Raw genomic sequence first — 24170 nt, 5'->3', positions numbered from 1 at the left:
ATTTCTGTTCTGTATTTTAAGATGTTATATTTTGCATTAATGATGTCTGTTTATTGGTAAATAATACTCTTTCAGTTGTTTAAAATGTATGCAAATATCATATTTATTTACCTAAATCTGTACCCCTAAAAAACCTTATTTGTATCTTTTGATGATGTATAATTATGTTATGTAGGTGGAATCTCTGAATAAACATCTGGAAATGGAGAAAGAGCAGCTTTTTGCTTCTTCTCAGCGATCCACTTCAAATTCAGCAGAAAAAACAAATTCACAGAAACCATGGTCACCTGATGATTTGCAACTTCTAGTAAAAGGTGTTAACCTCTTTCCAGCTGGTACAAATAATAGGTTGGTTTTGTTGTTATTTTTTGTTATGGATTAAATATTTGTCCATTAATTTATACTTTGAAAGATTGACAAATCATTTTTGTATGTGATTTTATAATGAAATCACATACATTATAGTATTTATTTACTGCTTAAATGAACAAGTATTTCTGATTAGGTATTTCATTGCAAATTCTGGCCATGAGTCATTTAATACGTTTACTGCCAATATGCATAAGGACCAATTTGAAAAGAATGATTTGGATGCCAAAGAAATTGATATTCCCATATAAAACTGCAGAAAGATGATCTGCCAGTAATACATGCAGCCACAAGTATAAAAATTGCTGTGATCCACCAGTGGATCATGACTCCCCAGAAACAAATATATTGTGATCCACCAGTGGGTCACACTGCAGTTAACCATCTCATCATTCTACAGTGTATCACAGCAGGTGACCAACACTAAGCCTTAGAGAAGGGGAAAGATACTGCATAAATAACTTGACCTTAAAGTTCTTCCATTTTCCATTGTTGTTAATCAGGAAACTGCACCTATCATTTTTCTGCAGCCAAATTAATCCTTAAAACCTTCATTTGACAAATCAGATTTCCTGAAGGCATTGCATATTAATAAAAATCTCTTCATGCCCTCTTAATTAATCACATTTTTTCTGTAATTTTCTTTCATAAAACGCTGTTATGGTGGTTCATTTCCTGTTACTTAGCCAAAAATGTATTAGCTTATTTCTTTGTTCTGACATACTTTTTTGTCATTTTGATATTTCTTACTTATTTTATCATACTTTTTTGTTCATTTTGATGTTACTTACTTATTTTATCATACTTTTTTTACGGCTGAAGGAAAATGCTCTGTTTGACCCCCAGCACTAAACTTTAATTACATTATGCCAGTTCCTATTGCTTATTATTCATTTCTTTAATTGGGCTTTATGTGAGAGCTGAATCCACACTTAATTTTCAAACTTACAAAATTTGCTGTCTACAATACTATTTGGGTGACACTGAATTTTAAATAATTTATTTTAGAAAATAAATAGCACATTATTATTTATTTTAACTAGACTATTTTGGATACTTATGACCATTTCTTAATTTTCTGATGAGGAAACCAGAGAAATTAAAAATAATTCAATTTAATCAAAATTCCAAATAGTTATATGATAATACCTTAATGATATTTCAGAGGTGAAGATTATGAATATACAAAATGAATGATTGCCGCAGAGGAGGAGTGCAACACTGGATGGAATCCTGCCGGAGTTTCTCATTAATCTCGGTAAAATGCCTATGAAAGTGTCACTCAGATTTCCATTATATTTCTGATAGACAGGCCAGTTTTAGGAAAATCTAAAAATACTGTTGATCAGATATCAAAACTCACACAAGAAATAAAAGAGGGCTTCCATCTTAAAAAAGAGTACTGTAGCAATGTTCGTCCATATAATAATTTTGTGCATTTTTCAAATCAGATGATGGTGGTTCAGTGAGTTCACTAATTTTAACACTTTTACATTTTTAACAATATTTTAATTACTATATACAGAGCGTATTCTTAGGCCGCCGCCTTCAACATGAACAAACTTTATTCTCTTTCAACTATCCGAGCAACGGTGCCCTCTAGCCTTTTCCTTCAAATTATACAACACTCCCCACCTGAACTCGGTGGAGAGTTCATATTTCAATAATATATTTCAGAATATTCAATTAATAATTAAACAATCAATTCTAGAGAAATGTTAAATATAACAAACATGCACACATAATTATAAGCACATGAAAATTACAAACATTAAATGATACCTATCAGCAAGGTCAGAAGAATCAAACCTAAAAATACAAAATACAAACATTAGTTAAGTTCCATATTATATAACAATTGTATAGGCCTTTTTAAGGTACCAGTAGGTGTTTTAATTATGCAAGATCTTATTTTACCATCTCTGCCTGGCATTAACTCCAAAATTTTACCTATTGTCAAGAGATTTCTGGGATGTTTATCGTCATGAATCAAGACAATATCATTGATTTTAAACTGAGATGCGTTAGAGTGCGGAGGACAAATATTGGAAGATCTCAGATTAAAAAGATACTCTGATCTCCAACGCTTCCAAAAATGATTTAAAATATCTTGATGGTATTTATATCATTTAATAATTGAATTTCTTGATCCAATCAAATTATTTGATGTTATTTTATTAGCAGGCAGAGATAGTAATCGTCTACCAACCAGAAAATGAGAAGGTGTTAGTGGAGAAGGTTCATTGTGATCGGTAAACACGTAGGTAATTGGTCTACAATTAATCATTGCCTCGATTTCAATGAGCACTGTTTCAAGCTCTTTCACAGTAAGGGATGATCGACCAATAATTTTGCGTAAGCTGAATTTTATTGTTCGTACCACACGCTCCCAAAACCCTCCCCACCATGGACCCCTCTCAATAATAAATTTCCAATTTATGCCTCTAGCAGAAAATAATTCTTTCACAGATGAGTCACTCGAAGTTTTGAAAATATGTTTTAGTTCTTTGTCAGCTCTTTTAAAAGTCTTGGCATTATCGGAGTACACGGTGGTACACAGTCCTCGGCGAGCTAAAAATCTTCAGAAAGCTAGCAAAAAACTTTCAGTGCTGAGATCAGTTACTATCTCTATATGTAAGGCACGAGTGACCGCACACGTTAACAACAACATGTAAACTTGCCTGTCTTTCGTAAAAAATGGACCGGCGAAGTCCAACCCGGTCACAGCAAATGGAGGCGACACTTGGATTCTGTCTGGAGGAAGTGGAGCGATATCCTGTACCCCAGGACGAGCACTATATCGTCTGCATATCACGCATTTGCTGATGATAGTCTTAACACGCTGTCTTCCCTTAATGATCCAATATTTGTCTCTGATCTGAGTAAGTGTCGAATTAACTCCAGAATGGAATACCTTTTCATGCGAGTCCATGATGATCAACTCGGTAAACTTGCACCTTGAGGGTAACAGAATAGGATGTTTTAAATTCTCGTGACAGTCTGCAAATTGAATGCGACCTTTCAACCGAAGAATTCCCTCCTCATCAAGCCTTGGATTAAGGGAGTAGATGGAAGAATCAAGAATTGATTTTTTATGTGATAACTTAATTATTTCCACTTGATACGATTCTCGTTGCGTAATTTTTACCCAATAATGTTCAGCTGCTTTAATCTCAAAAGCACTTAAAGGTCCATTCCCTGTAGACCTTTTCCGAAGCCTCCCAATAAATCTAAATACATAGGCAGTAATTCGAAGTAATTTTCCTAAAGTACTGAATTTTTCTGTATGCAAAATTGGGGATTCATTGCTAATTACAGGTACAGTCAAAATAATAATTTTTCTTAACTCCAACGATTCTGAATTTGGTTGTAATTTCTTTTGTTTCGGAAAGTTTTCGGTAGAAAAACATAACCAGTGTGACCCATGCCACCACAGATCATTCTTAACTAGTGACTGAGCACTAATTCCTCAAGTCAGTAAATCGGAAGGATTTTGTTTTCCTTCGCAGTGGTTGCACAATTTTTTGTTGCATATACCCTGTATTTCTGTAACACGATTGGCGATAAATGGTTTCCAACTATTTGGCGAACCTTTAATCCAAGTAATGGCGATTTCGGAATCACTCCAAAAATAAACATCCTCAATTAAATCACCAAACAATTTTTTCAAATATTTATACCTTTGAGCAGCCACGAGTGCTCCCATTAACTCTAAACGAGGAAGCATGATTGATCTTAAAGGTGCAACTCTGCATTTTGACATGATAAAGGAAGTTTTAATTTCAGAATCACTCGTACAATATCTGAAATAGTATGCGATGGCCCCATATGCTTTAGGACTAGCGTTCGAAAATAGGTGAAGGCTGATATTCATTGGATTGTCATCAAAGAAATTTCGCTGTATCGATATTTCAGTTAAATCATTAAGTTCCTCCCGCCAGATGTTGAATTTGTGCTTAATCTCTGCAGGAAGGACCTCATCCCAGTCAGAACCGGAACACCAGATTTCTTGCATAATAATTTTTGCCCGAATAACAAAGGGTGCAATAAATCCAAATGGATCGTATATTTGGGCGATGCTTTGCAAAAGTTTTCTCTTTGTAGCAAAATCGTTTCCAGTAGAAAAGTCAATTAAATTTTTTAAATTTAACTTTATAGTGTCCTCAATGGAATTCCAAATCATGCCTAAGAAATTCGATTCACTAGTTAATTTGTTATCTAATTCCTTAATCCCATTTGAGATCCATAAATCGTTTAATGCTTTAGAATTAGTTCTTAATTTTCTTAAATTCATCCCAGCATCCTTAAATATATTAACCGCATCTACAGATAACCGATATGCATCTTCAACCGTTCCTACTCCAAAATATAGGTCATCGACATAGACAGAAGAATTTAACATTTGGAAACTGTCCGGCATTTTATCTTTATATTTTCGAATGTGATGTTTTATAGTGGCGGCCAAAATGAAAGGAGATATGGTCAAACCGAAAGCTACGCGACATATTTGCATAATCTTAAAGGAGTCGTTATTTCCATTAAACCAAAGAAATTTTAGAAATTGTCTATCACCTTCAGCAATTCCTATCATCAAAAAGGCTTTTTCAATGTCTCCACAAAACGCTATCTTAAACTTACGAAAATTTAACATAATGTCTAGTATATTTGGTTTTAGATTAGGTCCCGATTCAAGGCAGTCATTTAACGAATTCATGTTCTCTGTCCTTGAGCTACCATCATACACAATTCTTACCTCAGTAGTTTCACTAGGTCGTATCACTGCTCGGTGCGGCATAAAATATCACAAATTTGTATCATTATTTGGACATTCCTCCACAATTCCTTCTAATATCTAGTTCTCAATTATATTTTTATATTCCTGAAAAATCTCCGGAGTTTTACTTAGTTTATTGTGAAGGTTCTGCAAATTTCTTTCAAACTGGCCTACTATTTTGCAGTCAATATCGGAATAATCATCAGAATCATTAATTCCCATATGTTCTAATTCCCAAAAATCTCTTAAATCTTTCAACACAACAGTGTTTGTCATTACCGCTAAATTTTCAGAACAAGTTTTATTTGTTTTATTTTTCTCGATTCCTGCAGCAACCCAACCAAACACAGAACTGACTGCATACAACCCTTCAGATATTTTAATTCTTTCTGAATAAACTACATTCCAGAATTCATCCCTGCCAATTAATATCTCAACATCTGTGTTATTTTTTCTTGAGCAATCGACGATCTGCAAACCCAGATGCTTCATGAAGTCTGCAATTTGTTTACTAGGCACACTGATGGGCGCCGAGGAAATAACATCCGAGATCAAACATTCAACTTTTATTTTATTATTTTGTTTCCAGTTCTGAATTTCGATTTCAACAACCAGATAGGAATGATTTATTGCCTTGGTCGCACCAAATGAATAAACAGAAAGTCTTTCATAACGGATTGGAGTAAGTTTTAAATGGTCGGCCAATTTTTTCGTTATAAAGGATCTGTGACTGCCTTGATCAAGAATTAATCTAGTTAATTTTGATTTATACTTAGAACAAGTATAAACTGTACAAGTTTGTAATAATATTTCCCTGGCATTACAGTCATTATTATTATCACCTTGAGGAACAGAAGCAATCAATTTTAAGTTTTGAACTTTATTTCTTTCCTCAGAATTCAAAGTCAGAGATTCAGTTTCATTTTCGGAATAACCTTGTTCCGACTTTTTGTTTACAAGGTATTTATTAGTACAAATCGATTCATTGTTATACATACCGCCACATTTATTACATTTAGTTTTATTTCTGCACCTTTTTGATGTATGAAATTTTTTAAAACAAGAATAGCAGCGGTTTTCGGATCTTAGTTTCTTTTAATTTATCAGAAACATTCACTTCGCATTTAAATGACTCATGCAAATTATCACAAAAGATGCATTTTCGGTTAACTGCAGTATGAAATGCAGCCGTGGGTGTATTTTTTACATGTTTTCTAATTTCATATTTTGATTGATCGACTCGCGGAGGCACAGGATTTTTCCTTTCATTTAATACTAGATTTGAAACTTCCCTGCATTCTATTTCCGTTTTAATAAATTGCATTAATTCCGAAACTTCAACTTTATCTTTCGATCCTCTTTGCCGATTAAATTCCAAAACTAAATCGTCCGGAATTAATTTTAATAATATTGGAATTAGTAAATGTCCATATGAGCCAGAAGTTACTTCTAAACTTTCCAAAGTACGAATCGAAACTTCTAATTCGTCATACAATTTACGTAAAGCCTTTACGTTAGCAGAATTTTTAACAGCTTCTAAATTGAGAATTTTATTCATGAATGAATTAATGATCAGGTCTTTTCGACCATATCTGTCCTTTAGTGATGCTACACAACTATCATAATTACTTTCTGTTAAGTTAATCTTTAACTCAAAGCCTGAAACAACATTCAAAGCTTGTCCCGTTAAGAATGTTTTTAAGTATGCAAATTTTTGTATTTTTGAAAGCATTTTGTTTTTATGTATCGAATTTTCGAAACTATTCCAAAATTCATTCCGTTGTTTGGGGTCTCCCCAAAATTTATCAATCATTAATTTTGGTAATTTCAGTGTACTACTCCCACTAGAACTGGAACTTACATGCGAAATTCCATTACCACTAGACTGGTTTAAATCAGAACTTTGGGGATTCCTCACTGGTGGTACTGCGGTAACTGCACCTAGAAACTGCTTAATTTGACTAAAAGCAATTATACATATGTCATTGTATTCTTCGCTTATACTATAATCTTCTTCAATTAAGTTAACATCAATTAACTCTTGTATTTCATCATCAAGCATTCTCAAATTATTTTTCTTTTCGGTTAATAATTAAAACAATTCCCGTAATTCTTTAATTGAATTTTCCTCCCCGTCAATTTTTAATTTATCTTCAATCACTTTAATTAACCTAGTAACAGACGATCTCAATGTGGAACGTTTATGTTTCAATCTATCTAACTTCTCTTCCATTTTATTTAATTTAAATACACCCATGACAGCAATAATATATACTTACTAATTTACTACAAATAATCACTAAATAATTAATTTAAGATTTCCCTACCTTTATTTGGAATTTCATTGTCCCTTGAATATGAAATATTTATTGAAATCGAAACACTTGGATCGAACAGCTAAAATCTTCCCAAAGCCTTAATTCCTTACGCCAATGCACCATATAATAATTTTGTGCATTTTTCAAATCAGATGATGGTGGTTCAGTGAGTTCACTAATTTTAACACTTTTACATTTTTAACAATATTTTAATTACTATATACAGAGCGTATTCTTAGGCCGCCGCCTTCAACATGAACAAATTTTATTCTCTTTCAACTATCCGAGCAACAGCGCCCTCTAGCCTTTTCCTTCATATTATACAACAGTCGACTTCCAGTCATCATTTGATAGAGTATGGAGAAAAGAGCTGCTCAGAAAATTGATATTCGTATTTGTGGAAAAATGTATCGCTGGATTAAATCTTTTTGGAACAGCACTTTATCAGAACTAAATCTGGATTAGCTGTCTCTGCCCATAGACAAACTAGAGAAGGGCTTCCTTAGGGTTCAGTCCTGAGTCCTGTTGTCTTCATCATTGTGATCAACTACGTACAAGACATATGAAGACCCAGAGAACCCAATATTATTTTATTGTAGGGTTTATCAAAGTTGATTTCCTATTTGAAGACTATAAATGAATTATGGGTTTAATGTCTTTATCATTCAACTGGTCTTCTCTGAATTCTGGATGGCGTCTTATAGACAGGGTGTTGGCATTTTTGTGTGGTGATCCTTTCCAATGATGTCATATTCCTGGAGTCTTTATATTCATCTGGCCATCAGGATTCTTGAAATTTAATAGCCAGGTCAGTGATGTATGATCTGTGTGGAGCAGGAATTGTTTGCTCTAGAGGTAATGGAAATATTCTGTGGTTAAGCCATAGCAAGCATCACTTTTTCTGGTGATCTTTTGTGGTGACACAGCAGATTCCTCTCTGGCTTAGATAGACACTTTCTCCAGTATGCTACAACATGTTCTTGGCCGTTTATTTCTTGGGACAAAACAGCACTGATATTCTCACATTGCTCACATCTGTGTGAAGAAAAAATAGTTTTTCGAACTGGTTATGCTTCAGAATCTTTGCAGATGTTAAAACCTCCTTCAGTTTGTTAAATGCATTCTCATGTTCTTTTGTCCTCAAGAATGTTTGCTTGCTCTCTGTCAGTTTCTGAAAGGGTCTTATAGTGGAAGAAAAGCCCTTCACAAATCTCCTATAGTATGTGTGTTCCTCGATATATAGAGTACAATCCATAGTTATGTTTCCAAACTAAAGAAGGTTAAACACAAAACAATTTAAAAAGTCTCAAATGTGTAGGTGTGCACAGAGATCTCTTAGTACTCTCAGTTCTTTGAGCTTAACTCTAAATTCAACTGAATTGATGCTGTATTCGGTTTTATATAGTCGTTGAGAAATTTCCAGTACCTTTGATTTCTGTAAATTGGTCAGCACTAAATCCCCAAACATGGAGTGAGGTTGCGTGATACCTAATCGGCATGTAAGATGATGTCATATCAAAGATATGCCCTTTAAGCTCAATAAATTTATGCTCATAACATCATTTCACGATTTGGGTTTCTGAAGTAAAAAAATTCCTGATGAAAATATTAGTTTTTAAATTCAAAGATCTTTGTAATACACTCTTTATTTTAAATCACTAAGAAAAACATGAGATTTTAGTCTTGAATTAATTGTGTTAATATTTACTGTACTTTTAACCCAATAATTAGCATTTTGAGTTTTCATTTCTACATTGTATTAGGAGGAAACAATTATATTTTCTTTCCTGTACATTATTCAAATGAAGATTGAATTTAAAATTGCACACCATTTTTGTAATAAATGCGAAATTCTTTTTTTATTTCATTGTATATCTGAAAGAACACATTTAAATATAAGTTATCTACATAGTCATTTAATGGAAGAATTATCATATAGTGTATTTAAATGGAAGATGTATTGAAAGATTGATTTTAGAATTTTTTTTTAACATGCTCATAGTTTTTAATGTATATATAAGCTTGTTCTGAGTAGAAATTTGAAAAAAATATTGTGACCACACTAAATTTGAAATTTAATTACAAATTTCTACCAAGTGAAATGCAGTTGTATTTTAATATGAATGAGCCCTCATGAAATTGAAAAAGGTATCTTCCTGGAAAGCTAATATTAATGCTAGGCTTAAACAAGTTTGAAAATGGATACCAAGCTTTTCTGTTGTTTCCAATGTGGATACGAACAAGCTTTCCTTAGAAAGTTCTCCACAAAATGTCCCTTCTCTTAGGCAGATAGCCCTGATGTGCTAGAATCAAAAATGAAACCAAGCTTTAGTAAGCAAGATTTATAATTTGCTAGTGATGAGAAGAGCTCTGAGTAAACTGGATTATCATATTTTTTATGTACTTGTTATAAATTCATGATCACTCTTAATTGTGTCATCACAATATTCCACGTGTTAATGTATTTTATTTAATTAATTTTTAATTTTAAAATTTTTAATTTACTGAGAAGTAAGGAAAATGCTTGTTGTATCTTTCTTTCAAGAAAGACATGTTTTGCCTCGCATTTGAATGTGCAAATTGGCTATTAAATAGAACTTAATATCAGTAAAAGCATTTAGAGGTACAACTTGAAAATCTGTAAATAAAGAAAAAGCATAAGTTGTTCGGTGGTTTCAGAATTCTGTTTGCAACAGTATAGCAATTTATTTTATATCAATTATGAATGAAACAATACAAAAGTAGAACTATTCACTGAAACATTTTTATGAGATGTTTCCTTTGCATATAATCTGATAACCAAATATATTAACAGGTGACCCTGAAAAAATTGTGAACATTACTGAAAAGCTGGCATGGTTCTTCCACAATACTGGATATTTGACAAGAAACTGAGAAATTCTTTCACACTGAAGTTCCAAATAGGGAACCACATTCATTGCAAAAATTGTCGATCATATATAAGAGAGAATGATTTATTCAATCTTCTGGTGTGTGTATAAAACAGAAGAACTGGGAGAAGCAGCTTACAGACATTTTACTGTGAACCATAAATTTTTTAACTAACAACAGCTATTCATACACAAAAAATTGAAAGAATATGGAGCTGCACTAAGTGCTGTATAAAAAATCAACATGGCACGCTTCACCATCATCATGAGTCTTAAGTTGCAAAGTTCATGTGGCAAAAATCTTTGAGGCCATGAAATGCTTCTTATGCCATATTTACCCGTTCAAGACCAGCGACACATATACGCGACGCAACGATTCCACTCCTACGAGCCCAGCGTCCCGTATACGTGACGCAACGATTCTGCTCCTATAAGCCCAGCATCGCGTATACGCGACATTAAAACGGAATGATTTATTTGAATTTTTAAAAGCCAGTAAATGGAGCTAAGTGGTAATTGTTTTCGCATAGGTTGCTTCATACGGCATTTGATCTTTACGTACTGGTATTAGTTTCTGTTTTGTGCTTCTGGTTTTGAGAGATTTATCGAAATAAACAAACTGGAAATCACTGCTCTTTATAAGTGTGCCTGTGAATGAAAGGGGGGGGGTGAGGCATTTTTGCTTATTTTGTTAAGATTTTCGTCCCCCCCTTTTTTTTGGTTTTTCTATTTATTTTTCAACATAAGCTTTCTTGGTTAATTAAAAAGTAACATTACAACATTATTACAGGAGGGTAAAGACTATCAGCTTTCTGAACGAGTAATGCGTCTTGCTCATATTTTTCAGGAAAGAGCCAGCGTTTTTTTTTTTTTTTTTTTTTACTCAATTTAATAGGTCATTATATATAATGACACAGGCATTATATTTTGGTATATAATGTATTTACATGTAATGAAATTATACATTATGTATAGATTGACGTAATGAGTAATGGATATCCCGCCAGTGGGGGTCTTTCCTTGATCACGTTCTGGTCATCGTGGATGCTGTTTTCGATTTAGAAAAACAGGAAGTTTTCTAATATAAACCTGATGTCACACAGGGTTTGAGGATGAAATATTTCTGAGTGTCTTTTGAAGAAGTTTTGGGACATTTGTTGTGGTTATATTCAGTTAGCCATAGCTAAGAGACCTCACTTGTCCAAAATCACTTGACCTTTGTCCAAAATCACTGGACACTCCACTTTTCTGTCTAACTGTAGACAGTTTCCAAAATTTCCATTGATGGAAAGTAATAAAAGTAGAAGATGCGGTGTGTGCGCTAAAACCAAGGAAAAGTGAAAGCAAACAACGTATTTTGAGTGCGAAATATGCAATGTAGTGTGTGTCGATCCTTGTTTTAAATTATTTCACACACAGCAGAATTTTTAAATTGGAATTTAATTACCTACAGGTAATTCTTGTTTTTTTTTTAAATTTATTTATTTACTTTTTTTTATAAATTTCTTATTTGTAATTTTTTTTCATATTTATAGTACTTATTTCTATGTGTATAGTAATGATTTTAGTATTTTGCCTGTTTATTTCTATTAATGTGATATTTTTTATATTAATACACATTAAAAACAAGTACATTAAATATGCAACTTCAAAAATTGAAGTCGTAATATCAAAATGCTGATTTTTAACGATTTTTTTTTGTAAAATTAGGCTTAACTGCTGAAAATGCATGGGCCGGTGGCAACGATCCATTTCAGCGGGTCCAATCTCGTGACTGCGCTTGGTTCTTCTGACGCTGGTCCTTAAGGGGTTAAAAGCAATCATTTGAAACATGGTAGCCACAAAATGTACATGAGAAGTCAGCTAAGTGTTCACCTTAAGCGAGTTGATGTTTAGAGGAGTTTACAGTACTTACTTTGTAAATCTTGTAAAACATACGTAACTATTATAAATGTAAAATACAAATGTTTCTGATTTAATGTTAATTATTTTGTAACGTTTAGGAAGTTGGTTTTATTCCCAGATTAGTTTTGCAATTATGTTTAAGAATAATGCATTATGAGTACACTTCTGTTTCATTGTTAGAAGGGTATTACAAGAATGAAGTCAATTCCATAGGTAATAGCTTTAATTTACCTAATTCCCATTTGCTAATAAATCCATAGTTTTTTTCATTGATGGTCTTTAAAAGTACTTATTGAAAAGTACTGTGTGTATTGAAATGTGTGCAAAATGTGTAGATGGAGTAATGTATCACAATTCTGCTGTTTGACAGATTTTTGCTATAATTCTTGTTAAGTTTTAATATAATATACTCGCTTATTTATTTTTATAGATGGGATGTTATTGTTGCATTTATGGCCCAACATTCCACATCAAAAGTAAAGAGAACTGCAAAAGAAGTTCTTGCAAAAGCCAAAGAACTCCAAAAACGAAGTATAAATCTCTTTTTTTTGAAATATTGCCAGTATTATTCTTTTAAAAATTGTATTGTGTTATGTCTAAAAGTATTTAATTAAATTTATTGCACATTTTTCATCATCAAAGGTGGAGGCTTAAGAGAACAAATTAACAAAAATGCATATGAAAACTTGGAAAAAAATCAGAAACAAGTGCCTATTGCTGTTAAAGATCAGTCAGCTCCAACTGAGAGATTTGATGGTATGAACGATTATAAATTTTTTAAATATTGATCTTACCAACTCTCATTTTCCAACAAACAATGGTATGCTTTTGTATGAGCTATGGTTTCAAAGCCAAGTAATTATTGTATAATAAAAAATTAAACAGATATAATACAAGCGTTTATAATATATAAGCAATGCTTTTTTTTTTTTTTTTTTAAATTAGATTAGAATAGGTTAGGTTACTTAAATATGGCAAAACCATGAAGGGTATCCGTCTGAGAGGAAGGATGCCTTCATAGAGGATTGTCTGAGGGAAACTGACTTGTATTCATGTTACACATGGAGAAAATTATGAAACCTAACCATGCTATTCTCCTGGGATTGAAATCAAACTAGTCAAACTGCCAGTATTCAGCTGTCTTAACCACTCGGCCACTGGTGGGGCTTATTTTACTTACCAGATAAGTTGTTAAAATCCTTGAATGCCATGTTTCAGAATGAATCAGAACATGTTTGAATATTGCCATAGCTTAGAGTTCAGAATTTTTTAGTGTAAAATATAAATAATAGAAATATGCTCAGGAATACTTTCATGAAATTATTCCTTTTAGAAGCAGATTGTTCCTCATATTGTTTTCCTTTGAAATGTTGAATTAAGCATAATCAAAGCCATTTGTCAAGTATTATTTAGCAATCTGAAATTAAATTGAGAACAACCAGTTAATTATTAATACTGTTGTTATTGGATAATTACTTTAGTTACTGAGATCTTTTTTTCTTCTCTCCATCCATATAACTAAAATATTTAACCATCTATTTTATAATGTATTTTGTTGCTGATATTTCTGTATAATGTTTTATAAATCTATACGCAGAATGTCATAAATTTGTTTAAATAAATCTGTAGCTGTGAATGAATCCTCCAATTCTGTGCCAGCTGCATGGACTGCTGATGAACAGCAGTTACTAGAACAGGCTCTGAAAACATATCCAATTAATACTGAAGACAGGTGGGAAAAAATTGCAGCATGTATCCCAGGAAGAGATAAAAAGGACTGTATTAAGAGATACAAGGTATATTTTATATTTTTATTATGATCCAATCCAGAAGCTTTCTAAAATTCATTTTTTATTAATTACTCACTTTGTTTAGTTTTCCAAGAGAGATAATTTATAATACATTTTTGATATATGTTTTTCTCTTCTACGTTGCTTATTCTGAGAGGAACCTCTCATTAAGCTTTCTGTAAAATAGTTTTGTATGTTATCATTCATGCAAAAAGAAGAAAGAAATTTCAATCCTTATTTTATCTTGAGGTAATAACAGTTAATATAAGAAAGAAAAATAGCTGTAGGAAAACAGAGATATAATGTTGAAATTTTCCTTAACACAAAATAAATATCACAGATTCCAGAATTTCTTATGAAGCAAAGGTCTAACCACTCTGTATAAACTCAGTAGCAGGTCAATCTAAAACAGACTAGATCTCAGTAACGGACATTTACAAAGGCAGTGTCTGTGTGTAAAGGTTTAAATAGCGAAATCATGCGAAAGAGCAGCAAAGAACTCAGAAAGACCAAAATAGAAGATCTTAATTGAGACCATTAATGGCAACTAGGAGTGAAAATCTAGTTAGTTGAAAATGCCACCTTTTAGTCTGATGACAAAAAGATATTGGGCTTTATGGGATGTGTTTCACCTGTCAGATGTTTGTATCACAGATAGGAAGCTTATGATGGAAGAGTTTCAGATAGCAATTCATCTTGCTGACATTTCAAGTCCCTGGTTTGTCAGAGCTTCACATTTTGATATAATGAAAATACTCCATAAAGTTAGTGAACTTTTTTTCTGGGACAAAGCCAAAGTAGATATAGAAAAGTGATGTAAATCCTGTGCTGTGTGTGAAGGCTGAAAACATCTACAGGAGGAAGCTTATAGTGATAGATTACAGGAGCATCATTTGAAAGGATTGTTATGAACATTACATACTTTTACCTCATATAACTAAGGGTGACAAATACATCCTGATTATCATCGGCTACTTAAGTAAATGACTAGAAGGATCTTCAACTCCTTGGCTTGTGCTTGTGCAAGAAGCTTCAACTATTGCAGAAGTTATAGTGAAGAAGTGAATTGCCTCTCCTTATTACACTGACCAAGGAACAAACTTCATGTCTGCCCATAAAGACTATGTAGAATTTCAAGCATGGGAAAGACTCAAACCACTCTTATGTCCACAGTCAGATGGCATGATGAAAAAATTTAATCAGACAATATTGGACCATAATTCTATTTGTATCCCAGAGCCACCAGGGCTGCAACCAGAAACTGCCATTATTCCTGCTAGTGTATAGCATATAACTCAATCAAAATACAAGATATGAGCAAATACACTCACAGAGGGCCTTGTAACATTTGGAGATTTCTTGCCAAATTCACAACTTTTGAGAAAGCATATTTTCGAAGCCATAAGTTCAGTTTTCCCCAAAGCTTCCAGATTTGTACAATGCCATATAAATATGGCTCCGAAAGCTAGAAGTCAGTTGTTAATCAGTTCTGAGAGCTAGTTTAGTTGCATTTTAGAATTTTTTGTGTAAGTGATTTGGGGAATTTACAGTATTTTCTTATGGACTGAGAAGGAATTGCTTAATATCCTTTAGCTACCATTATTATTAGTTATAATAAATTGTCAATTTCATCCTGCTCATCTGGAGTGATTATTTAAAGAAATACAAGCCTACAGTCGTCAACACTATTTAACTATTTTGAGAAATAATGTAAAATTAATGGCACAAGCGTTGTTCCCACACGTTTTAAAATGATAAAATAGGGAATTCCCATTTGTAATTTGAGTAACATGAGAATAAAGTGGAACATCTTTTATGGCTGCAGAATCACGAGACCCAGAACTTGCATGAAATGTGAAAGATGGGGTATACTTAAAATTAATATAAATAATTTGAAGATTAGTGTAGTTCAATATGTATTAGTAATACAAATATGTACATAATTTAATTTTCAAGTTATGCCCATCACAAATATAATGTTAAGCTTCAAGACGGACCATTTGCTTTCCTTCAGAGTCTCTGAACACATTGAAACAGATTTTGTACGAAGATTAATGTAACATACTATTAGCTATCATTAGGATTTTTAATGTATCCATTTTACAGAAAGCTGTGAATTTTTACACCGTATTTACTATACTCCTTTCTCAAAGTGTTTGCAATAGTAAATTCCTGTATATGATGTTTCCTCTTCTTCATCTTTTTTTTTTTTGAGAGGGGTAATTTTTTCTTAATATTTTGTAGTGGAATATGCCAACTTTTTGTGTGGTTTTTTTTTTTTTTTTTTTTTTTTAACTCTCCTTGTCCAAAACTTTCAAATTTTGGTAAAAAATTGTAACTGTTCTTTGAATTCAATTCGGTGCACTGCATTACTTTCTGTTGAAAATCCTGTCTTTATTCTATTTTACTTAGTGATACAGTGATCTTTTAATGCTATAGGTTGGCATTTTTTATAATTATTCCCAATTACTTTGTTTTTGAATGTATATATAATCAAAAGTGATTTTTTTTGTTTAAATACTTTATCAGCCACTATTAATAAAGTAGCATTTGATATGTATATGATTTAATGTCTGGGTATGGGAATGGAAATACTTATAGTACCAATTTCCCCTCTCCTCCATTAATTTTTTCAGGATTTGGTAGAAATGGTAAAGGCAAAGAAAGCAGCACAGGCAACAGCAAGTCAGAAGCAAAAAAAGTGACTTAACTCTTGAGCTTTCTGAGCACTGTGGCAGATAGTTTTGAAAATTTAGTTATGTATTTAAACAATGTAGAATTATGTACATTAAAGTGAAATAAATTATTTTTTTTCCTGTGTAGTTTCTGCATTTAGTTAAACAAAATTTAGATCAATATTTTCAAAGCATTCTTTTATGTGCAAATATATCATTTTCAAAGATTATGGGGAAAAGTTCTGAATTTGATTGAATATATATATATATATAACTATTATTTTATCAGGAAATTTTTTTATGGGAAAATTATTAAAATCTGTAATCATATACAGGAAACTATAGTTCATTTTTTATTTGGTAACTAATATTCTCATTTGCATTAATTTATTCATCATGACGAAGAAAACCATGGACTTAAGTGGCATGTTAATTGATTTGATATAAGTAGTTCCTAACAGATTTTGCTTACGATGATGCAGTATATTATAGATAAAACAATTTGAGTTAGAGAGATTAGCAAGAAATTGGCAGGATTATGCATGCTAGTTGAGAACAGCTTGTAAAAACATGGTTCAATACAATAATCTATAATAATAATACAATAATGGAATGCAAACTATATCTATGCAAACTATCTGAATGCACTATTTGATAAGAAATGATGTGTTTTGACTGTACTAGCTGTTGGTTGCTTCAATACCACTTATCGTATTTGATGGCATATAAGACGCACCTTTATTTAGACGGCCACACACAAGGGAAAAAAGTTTCAATAGCGTGGATTCTTTTAGTTCTCATGTTTCATAAAAGCCAAATAAACAATTATTGAATGCAGTTTCCTTAAGACTTAATATGACGATTTATACTTTCATTAGGCTATGGAATATTATTATGATCAGACTAATCCGTACACGAATTCTGTAATACAGTACAAAGTCCGTAATCCGGACTCGTCAGGACTTCGGTGATTTATCGGTGATATTTATATTTTTATTATTTATTAAATATCATTGATATTTGTTTTAAAAACAGACAGATGAATGAAACAAAGCTATTGATATCATTCAAAACAATGTAGTAAAACGTTATTAAAACATTTTAGTGCATAAATTAATAACAAGAGAATTTACTCAGGAAATAGCCAATAAACCTGTGGATGACGGATGAAGATTTAACCCTAGAATGCTACCTATTCGCCTCCTGGAGAAAGCCCATTACGAATAACTTTGACCTGCCTCTCCTGAAGCAGGAAATAGGATGGGCTACTCAGTACCTTTATATGATCTTGGCTACTACAGATAAGAACATTCTTGCCAAAATACTTCCGCAAGTGGCATTTTTAGAACAATATTCGTCTCACAGACGAATGGACTTAGATTTATTTCTGGGTTGCGTTAAAGATGTCTAAGCGTTTTCGCAGATAAAATTTTTCGGGTAGACCTGAGGCTATCCGGAATCTGTTAAAAGAACTAAGTGATGAAGAAAATTCTATTTTGGAAGATGAATCAGAAAAAGTTGATTTTACTAAAGTTGAAAATCATGAATTGACAGATAGCGACAAAGATGAATATGAGGAATTACCACTTAACAACAAAGAGGAAGAAGAAACAATGCTTGGGAAACAAATCCTTGAAGATGGAAATATGAAGCTAAAAAATTCCTGCAGAACTCTTACAGTTGCATTCTCGAAGCGTTGGAACTTCAATGTATTATTTTGACAAAGCAAAAACTCTTTTGTCCTTTAAAACAAAACCAAATAAGTGTGTTATTCTTCTGTTTACATTCCATGAAAAACAAAATGTAAATCAAGAAAGTAATAAACCGAAAATAATTCCACAAAAGGGGCCATAGACACATTGGATCAGATGTGCAACAATATGTCATGTACTAGAAAAAAAAAAAAAAAAAAAAAAAAAAAAAACACGATGGCCTCTTTGTGTGTTTTATGACATGATTAATATCAATTTAATGAATGCACATGTTATATATGTGCATAATATGGCCTCGAAAATCTGAAAAGGCTTTATTGAGAAAAAAATTCGCAGTAAAGCTCAGTGAACATCTTCTTCCTCCATGGATGAAGAAATGTATCAACTTACCAAATTTGCCTCGATCAACAAGAACAATTATAACAGAACTGTTGAAATTAGATTTGAACATTCAACCTCCAAAACAACCAGACAATTTAAAAAAAAAAAAAAAAAAGTGCATTTTGCCCGTACAATTTATGCAGAATGACGCGCAACTTTTGTCAAACATGTTCCAGAGCAGTGTGCGGAGAACATCGTGCTAATATGCATAAAGACTTCTTTGAAAGTAAATAAATTATATTTTCTTGCCTACTTAAAGTTCGAGAGTCTTGAAATCACCTGCAGGTAGTATATTTTTATTCTAATTAGCTTTTAAAATAAGTTTTAAGCACACCTTACACATATTAGTGTCTGGAAGACGAATGGTTGCCATTCCCATAAGTTTTTCAGTCTAGGGTTAAAATAGCAAATCTGATTTTCTTTTAAAGCAAAAACTTTAGAAATTTTCTACTATATTCTGCTTATTTATGTACTTAGTGTCAGATATTTTCACTTCAACAAACCCAAGAAGGCGGTTTAAGAGAAATGCAGAAGAACCTCCAGTTTTACAGTACTTAAAATAATCTAAACAAAATATGTATTTAAATTATTTTTTCAAATATTAAACTTATATAAATATAAAAGTTAATACTAATTCAGAAGTCAAACAACAAAAATCAGCGTTAATTTACAAAATTTTCACAGGACTAGTTTCGATGGTTTTACCGAACCATCATCTTCAGCTGCAAAACCGCAAATGAACAAGATAGGAAATAATGTTTAGATAAGATAAGAAAGCCTGGACAAGAATAAGCAAGTGGCGCCATCTGTTGGCGAAACCAGAACTAAAACATAATTTCTCTAAAAGCCGAAGGCAAATTTGGATTGGAATTAGGATCGTTAACTAGAACAGAAAGATTTTTATGAATGTGAAATGCCTCTAGAAAATCCAGTTCTCCAATGGAAGATGTTTTTTGAATAATTTTGGCAGCAGAAAAATTGAAAGTGTGATTTTCGGACCAACAATGTTGAGCAACAGAAGACTTCTGTGTTTCCTTTTTTCTAACATATGCCTCATGTTCTTTGACGCGAAATTTTAAGGCTCTCTTAGTTTGGCCAATGTAAATTAAACCGCACTGGCAAGGAATCCTATAAATACCCCAGGAATTCATATGCGGAATGGGGTCCTTGAGTATAGAAGTTGGAATTTTATTGATGGGAGAATAAACAACCCGAAAGTTAAATTTCTGCAAAATATGTGCAACTTTATAGCTAATTGATGGAAAGAAGGGAATGACAACAGAATTTTTATAATCTCCTAAAATAAAAGTGTGGCTTTTAGTGTGTTGAGATGAGAATTTTTTAACTGCTTGATTAATAATGTTGGGTAAAAAGCCCCTGTCAATAGCTATTGCTTTTAAATAATTTAGTTCTTCATCAAGGGCTAGTTTGGAGGAGCAAACTTGAAGAGCACGGAAAACATAGGAATAAAATGAAGCTAACTTTTGTTTAGTCGGATGACATGATTTAAAGTGTGGTGGAAGGCAAACCGATGAAGGTTTACGGTAAATTGTAGTACTGAAGTTGGATGTGTTACGTGTGACCAGAATGTCGAGAAACGGAAGAGAATTGCAAGTCTCAAGTTCAAAAGTGAACTGAATAGCAGGATCAATAGAATTCATTTAAATCATCTTTATTACCTTCAAACAGGGTAAAAGTATCGTCTACGTAGCGGAACCATGCCGGGAAGTTTAAAGTTTCAAACAATTTTGATTCATAATAATGCATGTAGATATCAGCCAGGATGGGACTGAGGGGGCTTCCCATGGCTAATCCCTCAGTTTGCTTGTAATATTTATTTTGGAAAACAAAATGTGTTTGTTTCAAACAGAGTTGAGTGAGAGAAATTAGCTCATCAATTTCGATGCAAGAGAAATGAAATTCGCGAAGTCTGGTTTCTAGACATCTTAATGCACCCTCCACTGGGACATTGGTGAATAATGATTTTACATCAAAAGAAACCATGAGTAAATTACGAGGAGAAATGTTTTTAACCTTTTTTACAAACTCTATTGAATTTTTTATGGTGTAAATGTTATTGTCTAATAGAGTGGAAAATCTAGAAACTAAATATTTAGCTAATGGATACGAGGCAGTACCTAAATTTGATACAATAGGGCGGAAAGGAATACCACTTTTTATGAATTTTGGGAAGAGCATATAATCTGGCACAATTCGCAACAGATGGGATAAGCGAATGTTTTAAGTTGCTTGAAATGATTTGCGAAGATTTGATCGCAGTTTTTATTTTGGATAAGTCCGAAGGTGAAGGATCTTTAGGGATCGGATTATATGGTCCTTCGTTTAAGAGTTTAGTGACACCATCGATGTAAGTGTTCTTATCCATGACGACTATCTGGCCACCTTTGTCGGCCTTTGAAATGACAATATCCGGGTTAGAATGAATCTCGCGCATTGTAGCTCTTTCTCTCGCAGTTAGATTTGGTTTCAAAGGTTTATTATTGAATTTCACATTATGAGCGATAAGATGCCTAATCATTTTTTTCTGTGAATCTGAAACTTTACTAAACTTGAAAGCTTTTTCGATAGGAGCCAAAATCTTTGGAATTGAGGGTTTACAGGTTTGTGAGAAGTTAAAATTATATTTTAGAATTCTCTCTTGTTCTTCTGAAAGACTAACATTAGAAATATTAACTATTGGCTTGATGTTTACAATGGGAAGATTTTTTGAACTACTTGAACTGGAAGACTGTAAAAGAAGTTTTTCGAATTTAACTGCAAGGTTGTTTTTATGACGGTTAACTGCATTCTCCGTTCTAGACCAAGACTTTTGTTCAAGGGCAGTGAATTTTGGATATGTTTTAGCGAGTTCCAGATGAAGCTTATAGAGTTCATGTTCAATTTTGGACAATTGTTGACGTGTATCCCTTATCACAGACCGAAGTAAGGCAAGTTTGCAATTTAACAGAATTCTTGAAACGCGACTCGAAGGTTTTTGATTAGATTTGATTTGAATAAAATTGGGGATCAATTTTTTACATTTACATTTAAGTAAAAAGTCAAGATGATTCAGGAATTTTTGCCGTTTCAGGCGTAATTTAGTGAAACGATTAACGGATGAAGGCATGATAAACAATGCAGAAAATCAAACTAAATTAACTGAGCAATAATAAAGTACACACAAAATAGCAGAAAAATCCCTCACTGAAATGAATAGAAAACAAAATGTTTGTAAGCAAAATGCATGAAATCAGACAAGCAAAGCACAATATCCAAATGTACAAAACATAAACATAACTTGAAAATTGCAAAAATGTACTCACCGAAACTCCTACAATCACAAAATGGTGGCCACACCACGTGCAAAAAAGAAAGCAAAATGTAAGCCTGTTTGGGGCTTCTATAATTAAGACACAATAACACGCCGAATAAATACTAATTCAGAAGTCAAACAACAAAAATCAGCATTAATTTAGAAAATTTTCACAGGACTAGTTTCGATGGTTTTACCGAACCATCATCTTCAGCTGCAAAACTGCAAATGAACAAGATAGGAAATAATGTTTAGATAAGATAAGAAAGCCTGGACAAGAATAAGCAAGTGGCGCCATCTGTTGGCGAAACCAGAACTAAAACATAATTTCTCTAAAAGCCGAAGGCAAATTTGGATTGGAATTAGGATCGTTAACTAGAACAGAAAGATTTTTATGAATGTGAAATGCCTCTAGAAAATCCAGTTCTCCAATGGAAGATGTTTTTTGAATAATTTTGGCAGCAGAAAAATTGAAAGTGTGATTTTCGGACCAACAATGTTGAGCAACAGAAGACTTCTGTGTTTCCTTTTTTCTAACATATGCCTCATGTTCTTTGACGCGAAATTTTAAGCCTCTCTTAGTTTGGCCAATGTAAATTAAACCGCACTGGCAAGGAATCCTATAAATACCCCAGGAATTCATATCCGGAATGGGGTCCTTGAGTATAGAAGTTGGAATTTTATTGATGGGAGAGTAAACAACCCGAAAGTTAAATTTCTGCAAAATATGTGCAACTTTATAGCTAAATGATGGAAAGAAGGGAATGACAACAGAATTTTTATAATCTCCTAAAATAAAAGTGTGGCTTTTAGTGTGTTGAGATGAGAATTTTTTAACTGCTTGATTAATAATGTTGGGTAAAAAGCCCCTGTCAATAGCTATTGCTTTTAAATAATTTAGTTCTTCATCAAGGGCTAGTTTGGAGGAGCAAACTTGAAGAGCACGGAAAACATAGGAATAAAATGAAGCTAACTTTTGTTTAGTCGGATGACATGATTTAAAGTGTGGTGGAAGGCAAACCGATGAAGGTTTACGGTAAACTGTAGTACTGAAGTTGGATGTGTTACGTGTGACCAGAATGTCGAGAAACGGAAGAGAATTGCAAGTCTCAAGTTCAAAAGTGAACTGAATAGCAGGATATTCAGTTCACTTTTGAACTTGAGACTTGCAACGTAAAACTTCATCGGTTTGCCTTCCACCACACTTTAAATCATGTCATCCGACTAAACAAAAGTTAGCTTCATTTTATTCCTATGTTTTCCGTGCTCTTCAAGTTTGCTCCTCCAAACTAGCCCTTGATGAAGAACTAAATTATTTAAAAGGAATAGCTATTGACAGGGGCTTTTTACCCAACATTATTAATCAAGCAGTTAAAAAATTCTCATCTCAACACACTAAAAGCCACACTTTTATTTTAGGAGATTATAAAAATTCTGTTGTCATTCCCTTCTTTCCATCATTTAGCTATAAAGTTGCACATATTTTGCAGAAATTTAACTTTCGGGTTGTTTACTCTCCCATCAATAAAATTCCAACTTCTATACTCAAGGACCCCATTCCGGATATGAATTCCTGGGGTATTTATAGGATTCCTTGCCAGTGCGGTTTAATTTACATTGGCCAAACTAAGAGAGCCTTAAAATTTCACGTCAAAGAACATGAGGCATATGTTAGAAAAAAGGAAACACAGAAGTCTTCTGTTGCTCAATATTGTTGGTCCGAAAATCACACTTTCAATTTTTCTGCTGCCAAAATTATTCAAAAAACATCTTCCATTGGAGAACTGGATTTTCTAGAGGCATTTCACATTCATAAAAATCTTTCTGTTCTAGTTAACGATCCCAATTCCAATCCAAATTTGCCTTCGGCTTTTAGAGAAATTATGTTTTAGTTCTGGTTTCGCCAACAGATGGCGCCACTTGCTTATTCTTGTCCAGGCTTTCTTATCTTATCTAAACATTATTTCCTATCTTGTTCATTTGCGGTTTTGCAGCTGAAGATGATGGTTCGGTAAAACCATCGAAACTAGTCCTGTGAAAAT

The 24170-nt window shown here is 32.8% G+C and overlaps 1 protein-coding gene across 2 annotated transcripts in view; it reads left to right on the top strand.

Annotated features, from left to right (window-relative positions):
* The window catches only part of LOC118204233 (dnaJ homolog subfamily C member 2), a 183664-nt gene extending 166795 nt beyond the window's left edge, over positions 1 to 16869 (top strand). For both annotated transcript variants that reach the window (XM_085825279.1, XM_085825278.1), the window contains 5 exons: positions 176 to 348; positions 12688 to 12788; positions 12900 to 13013; positions 13887 to 14053; positions 16684 to 16869. In XM_085825279.1, coding sequence (XP_085681405.1) covers positions 176 to 348; positions 12688 to 12788; positions 12900 to 13013; positions 13887 to 14053; positions 16684 to 16752 — 624 coding nt within the window. In that variant the 3' untranslated portion in view covers positions 16753 to 16869. The remainder of the gene's footprint in view (positions 1 to 175; positions 349 to 12687; positions 12789 to 12899; positions 13014 to 13886; positions 14054 to 16683) is intronic.
* The last annotated feature ends 7301 nt before the right edge of the window (positions 16870 to 24170 follow it).

The sequence above is a fragment of the Stegodyphus dumicola genome, chromosome 10, assembly GCF_044657685.1.
Source record: "Stegodyphus dumicola isolate Sdum_Otavi_A_Nest chromosome 10, ASM4465768v1".
Classification (NCBI taxonomy): domain Eukaryota; kingdom Metazoa; phylum Arthropoda; class Arachnida; order Araneae; family Eresidae; genus Stegodyphus; species Stegodyphus dumicola.
Note: the sequence above shows the minus strand (reverse complement) of the source record. Positions and strands in the feature narration are given on the sequence as shown.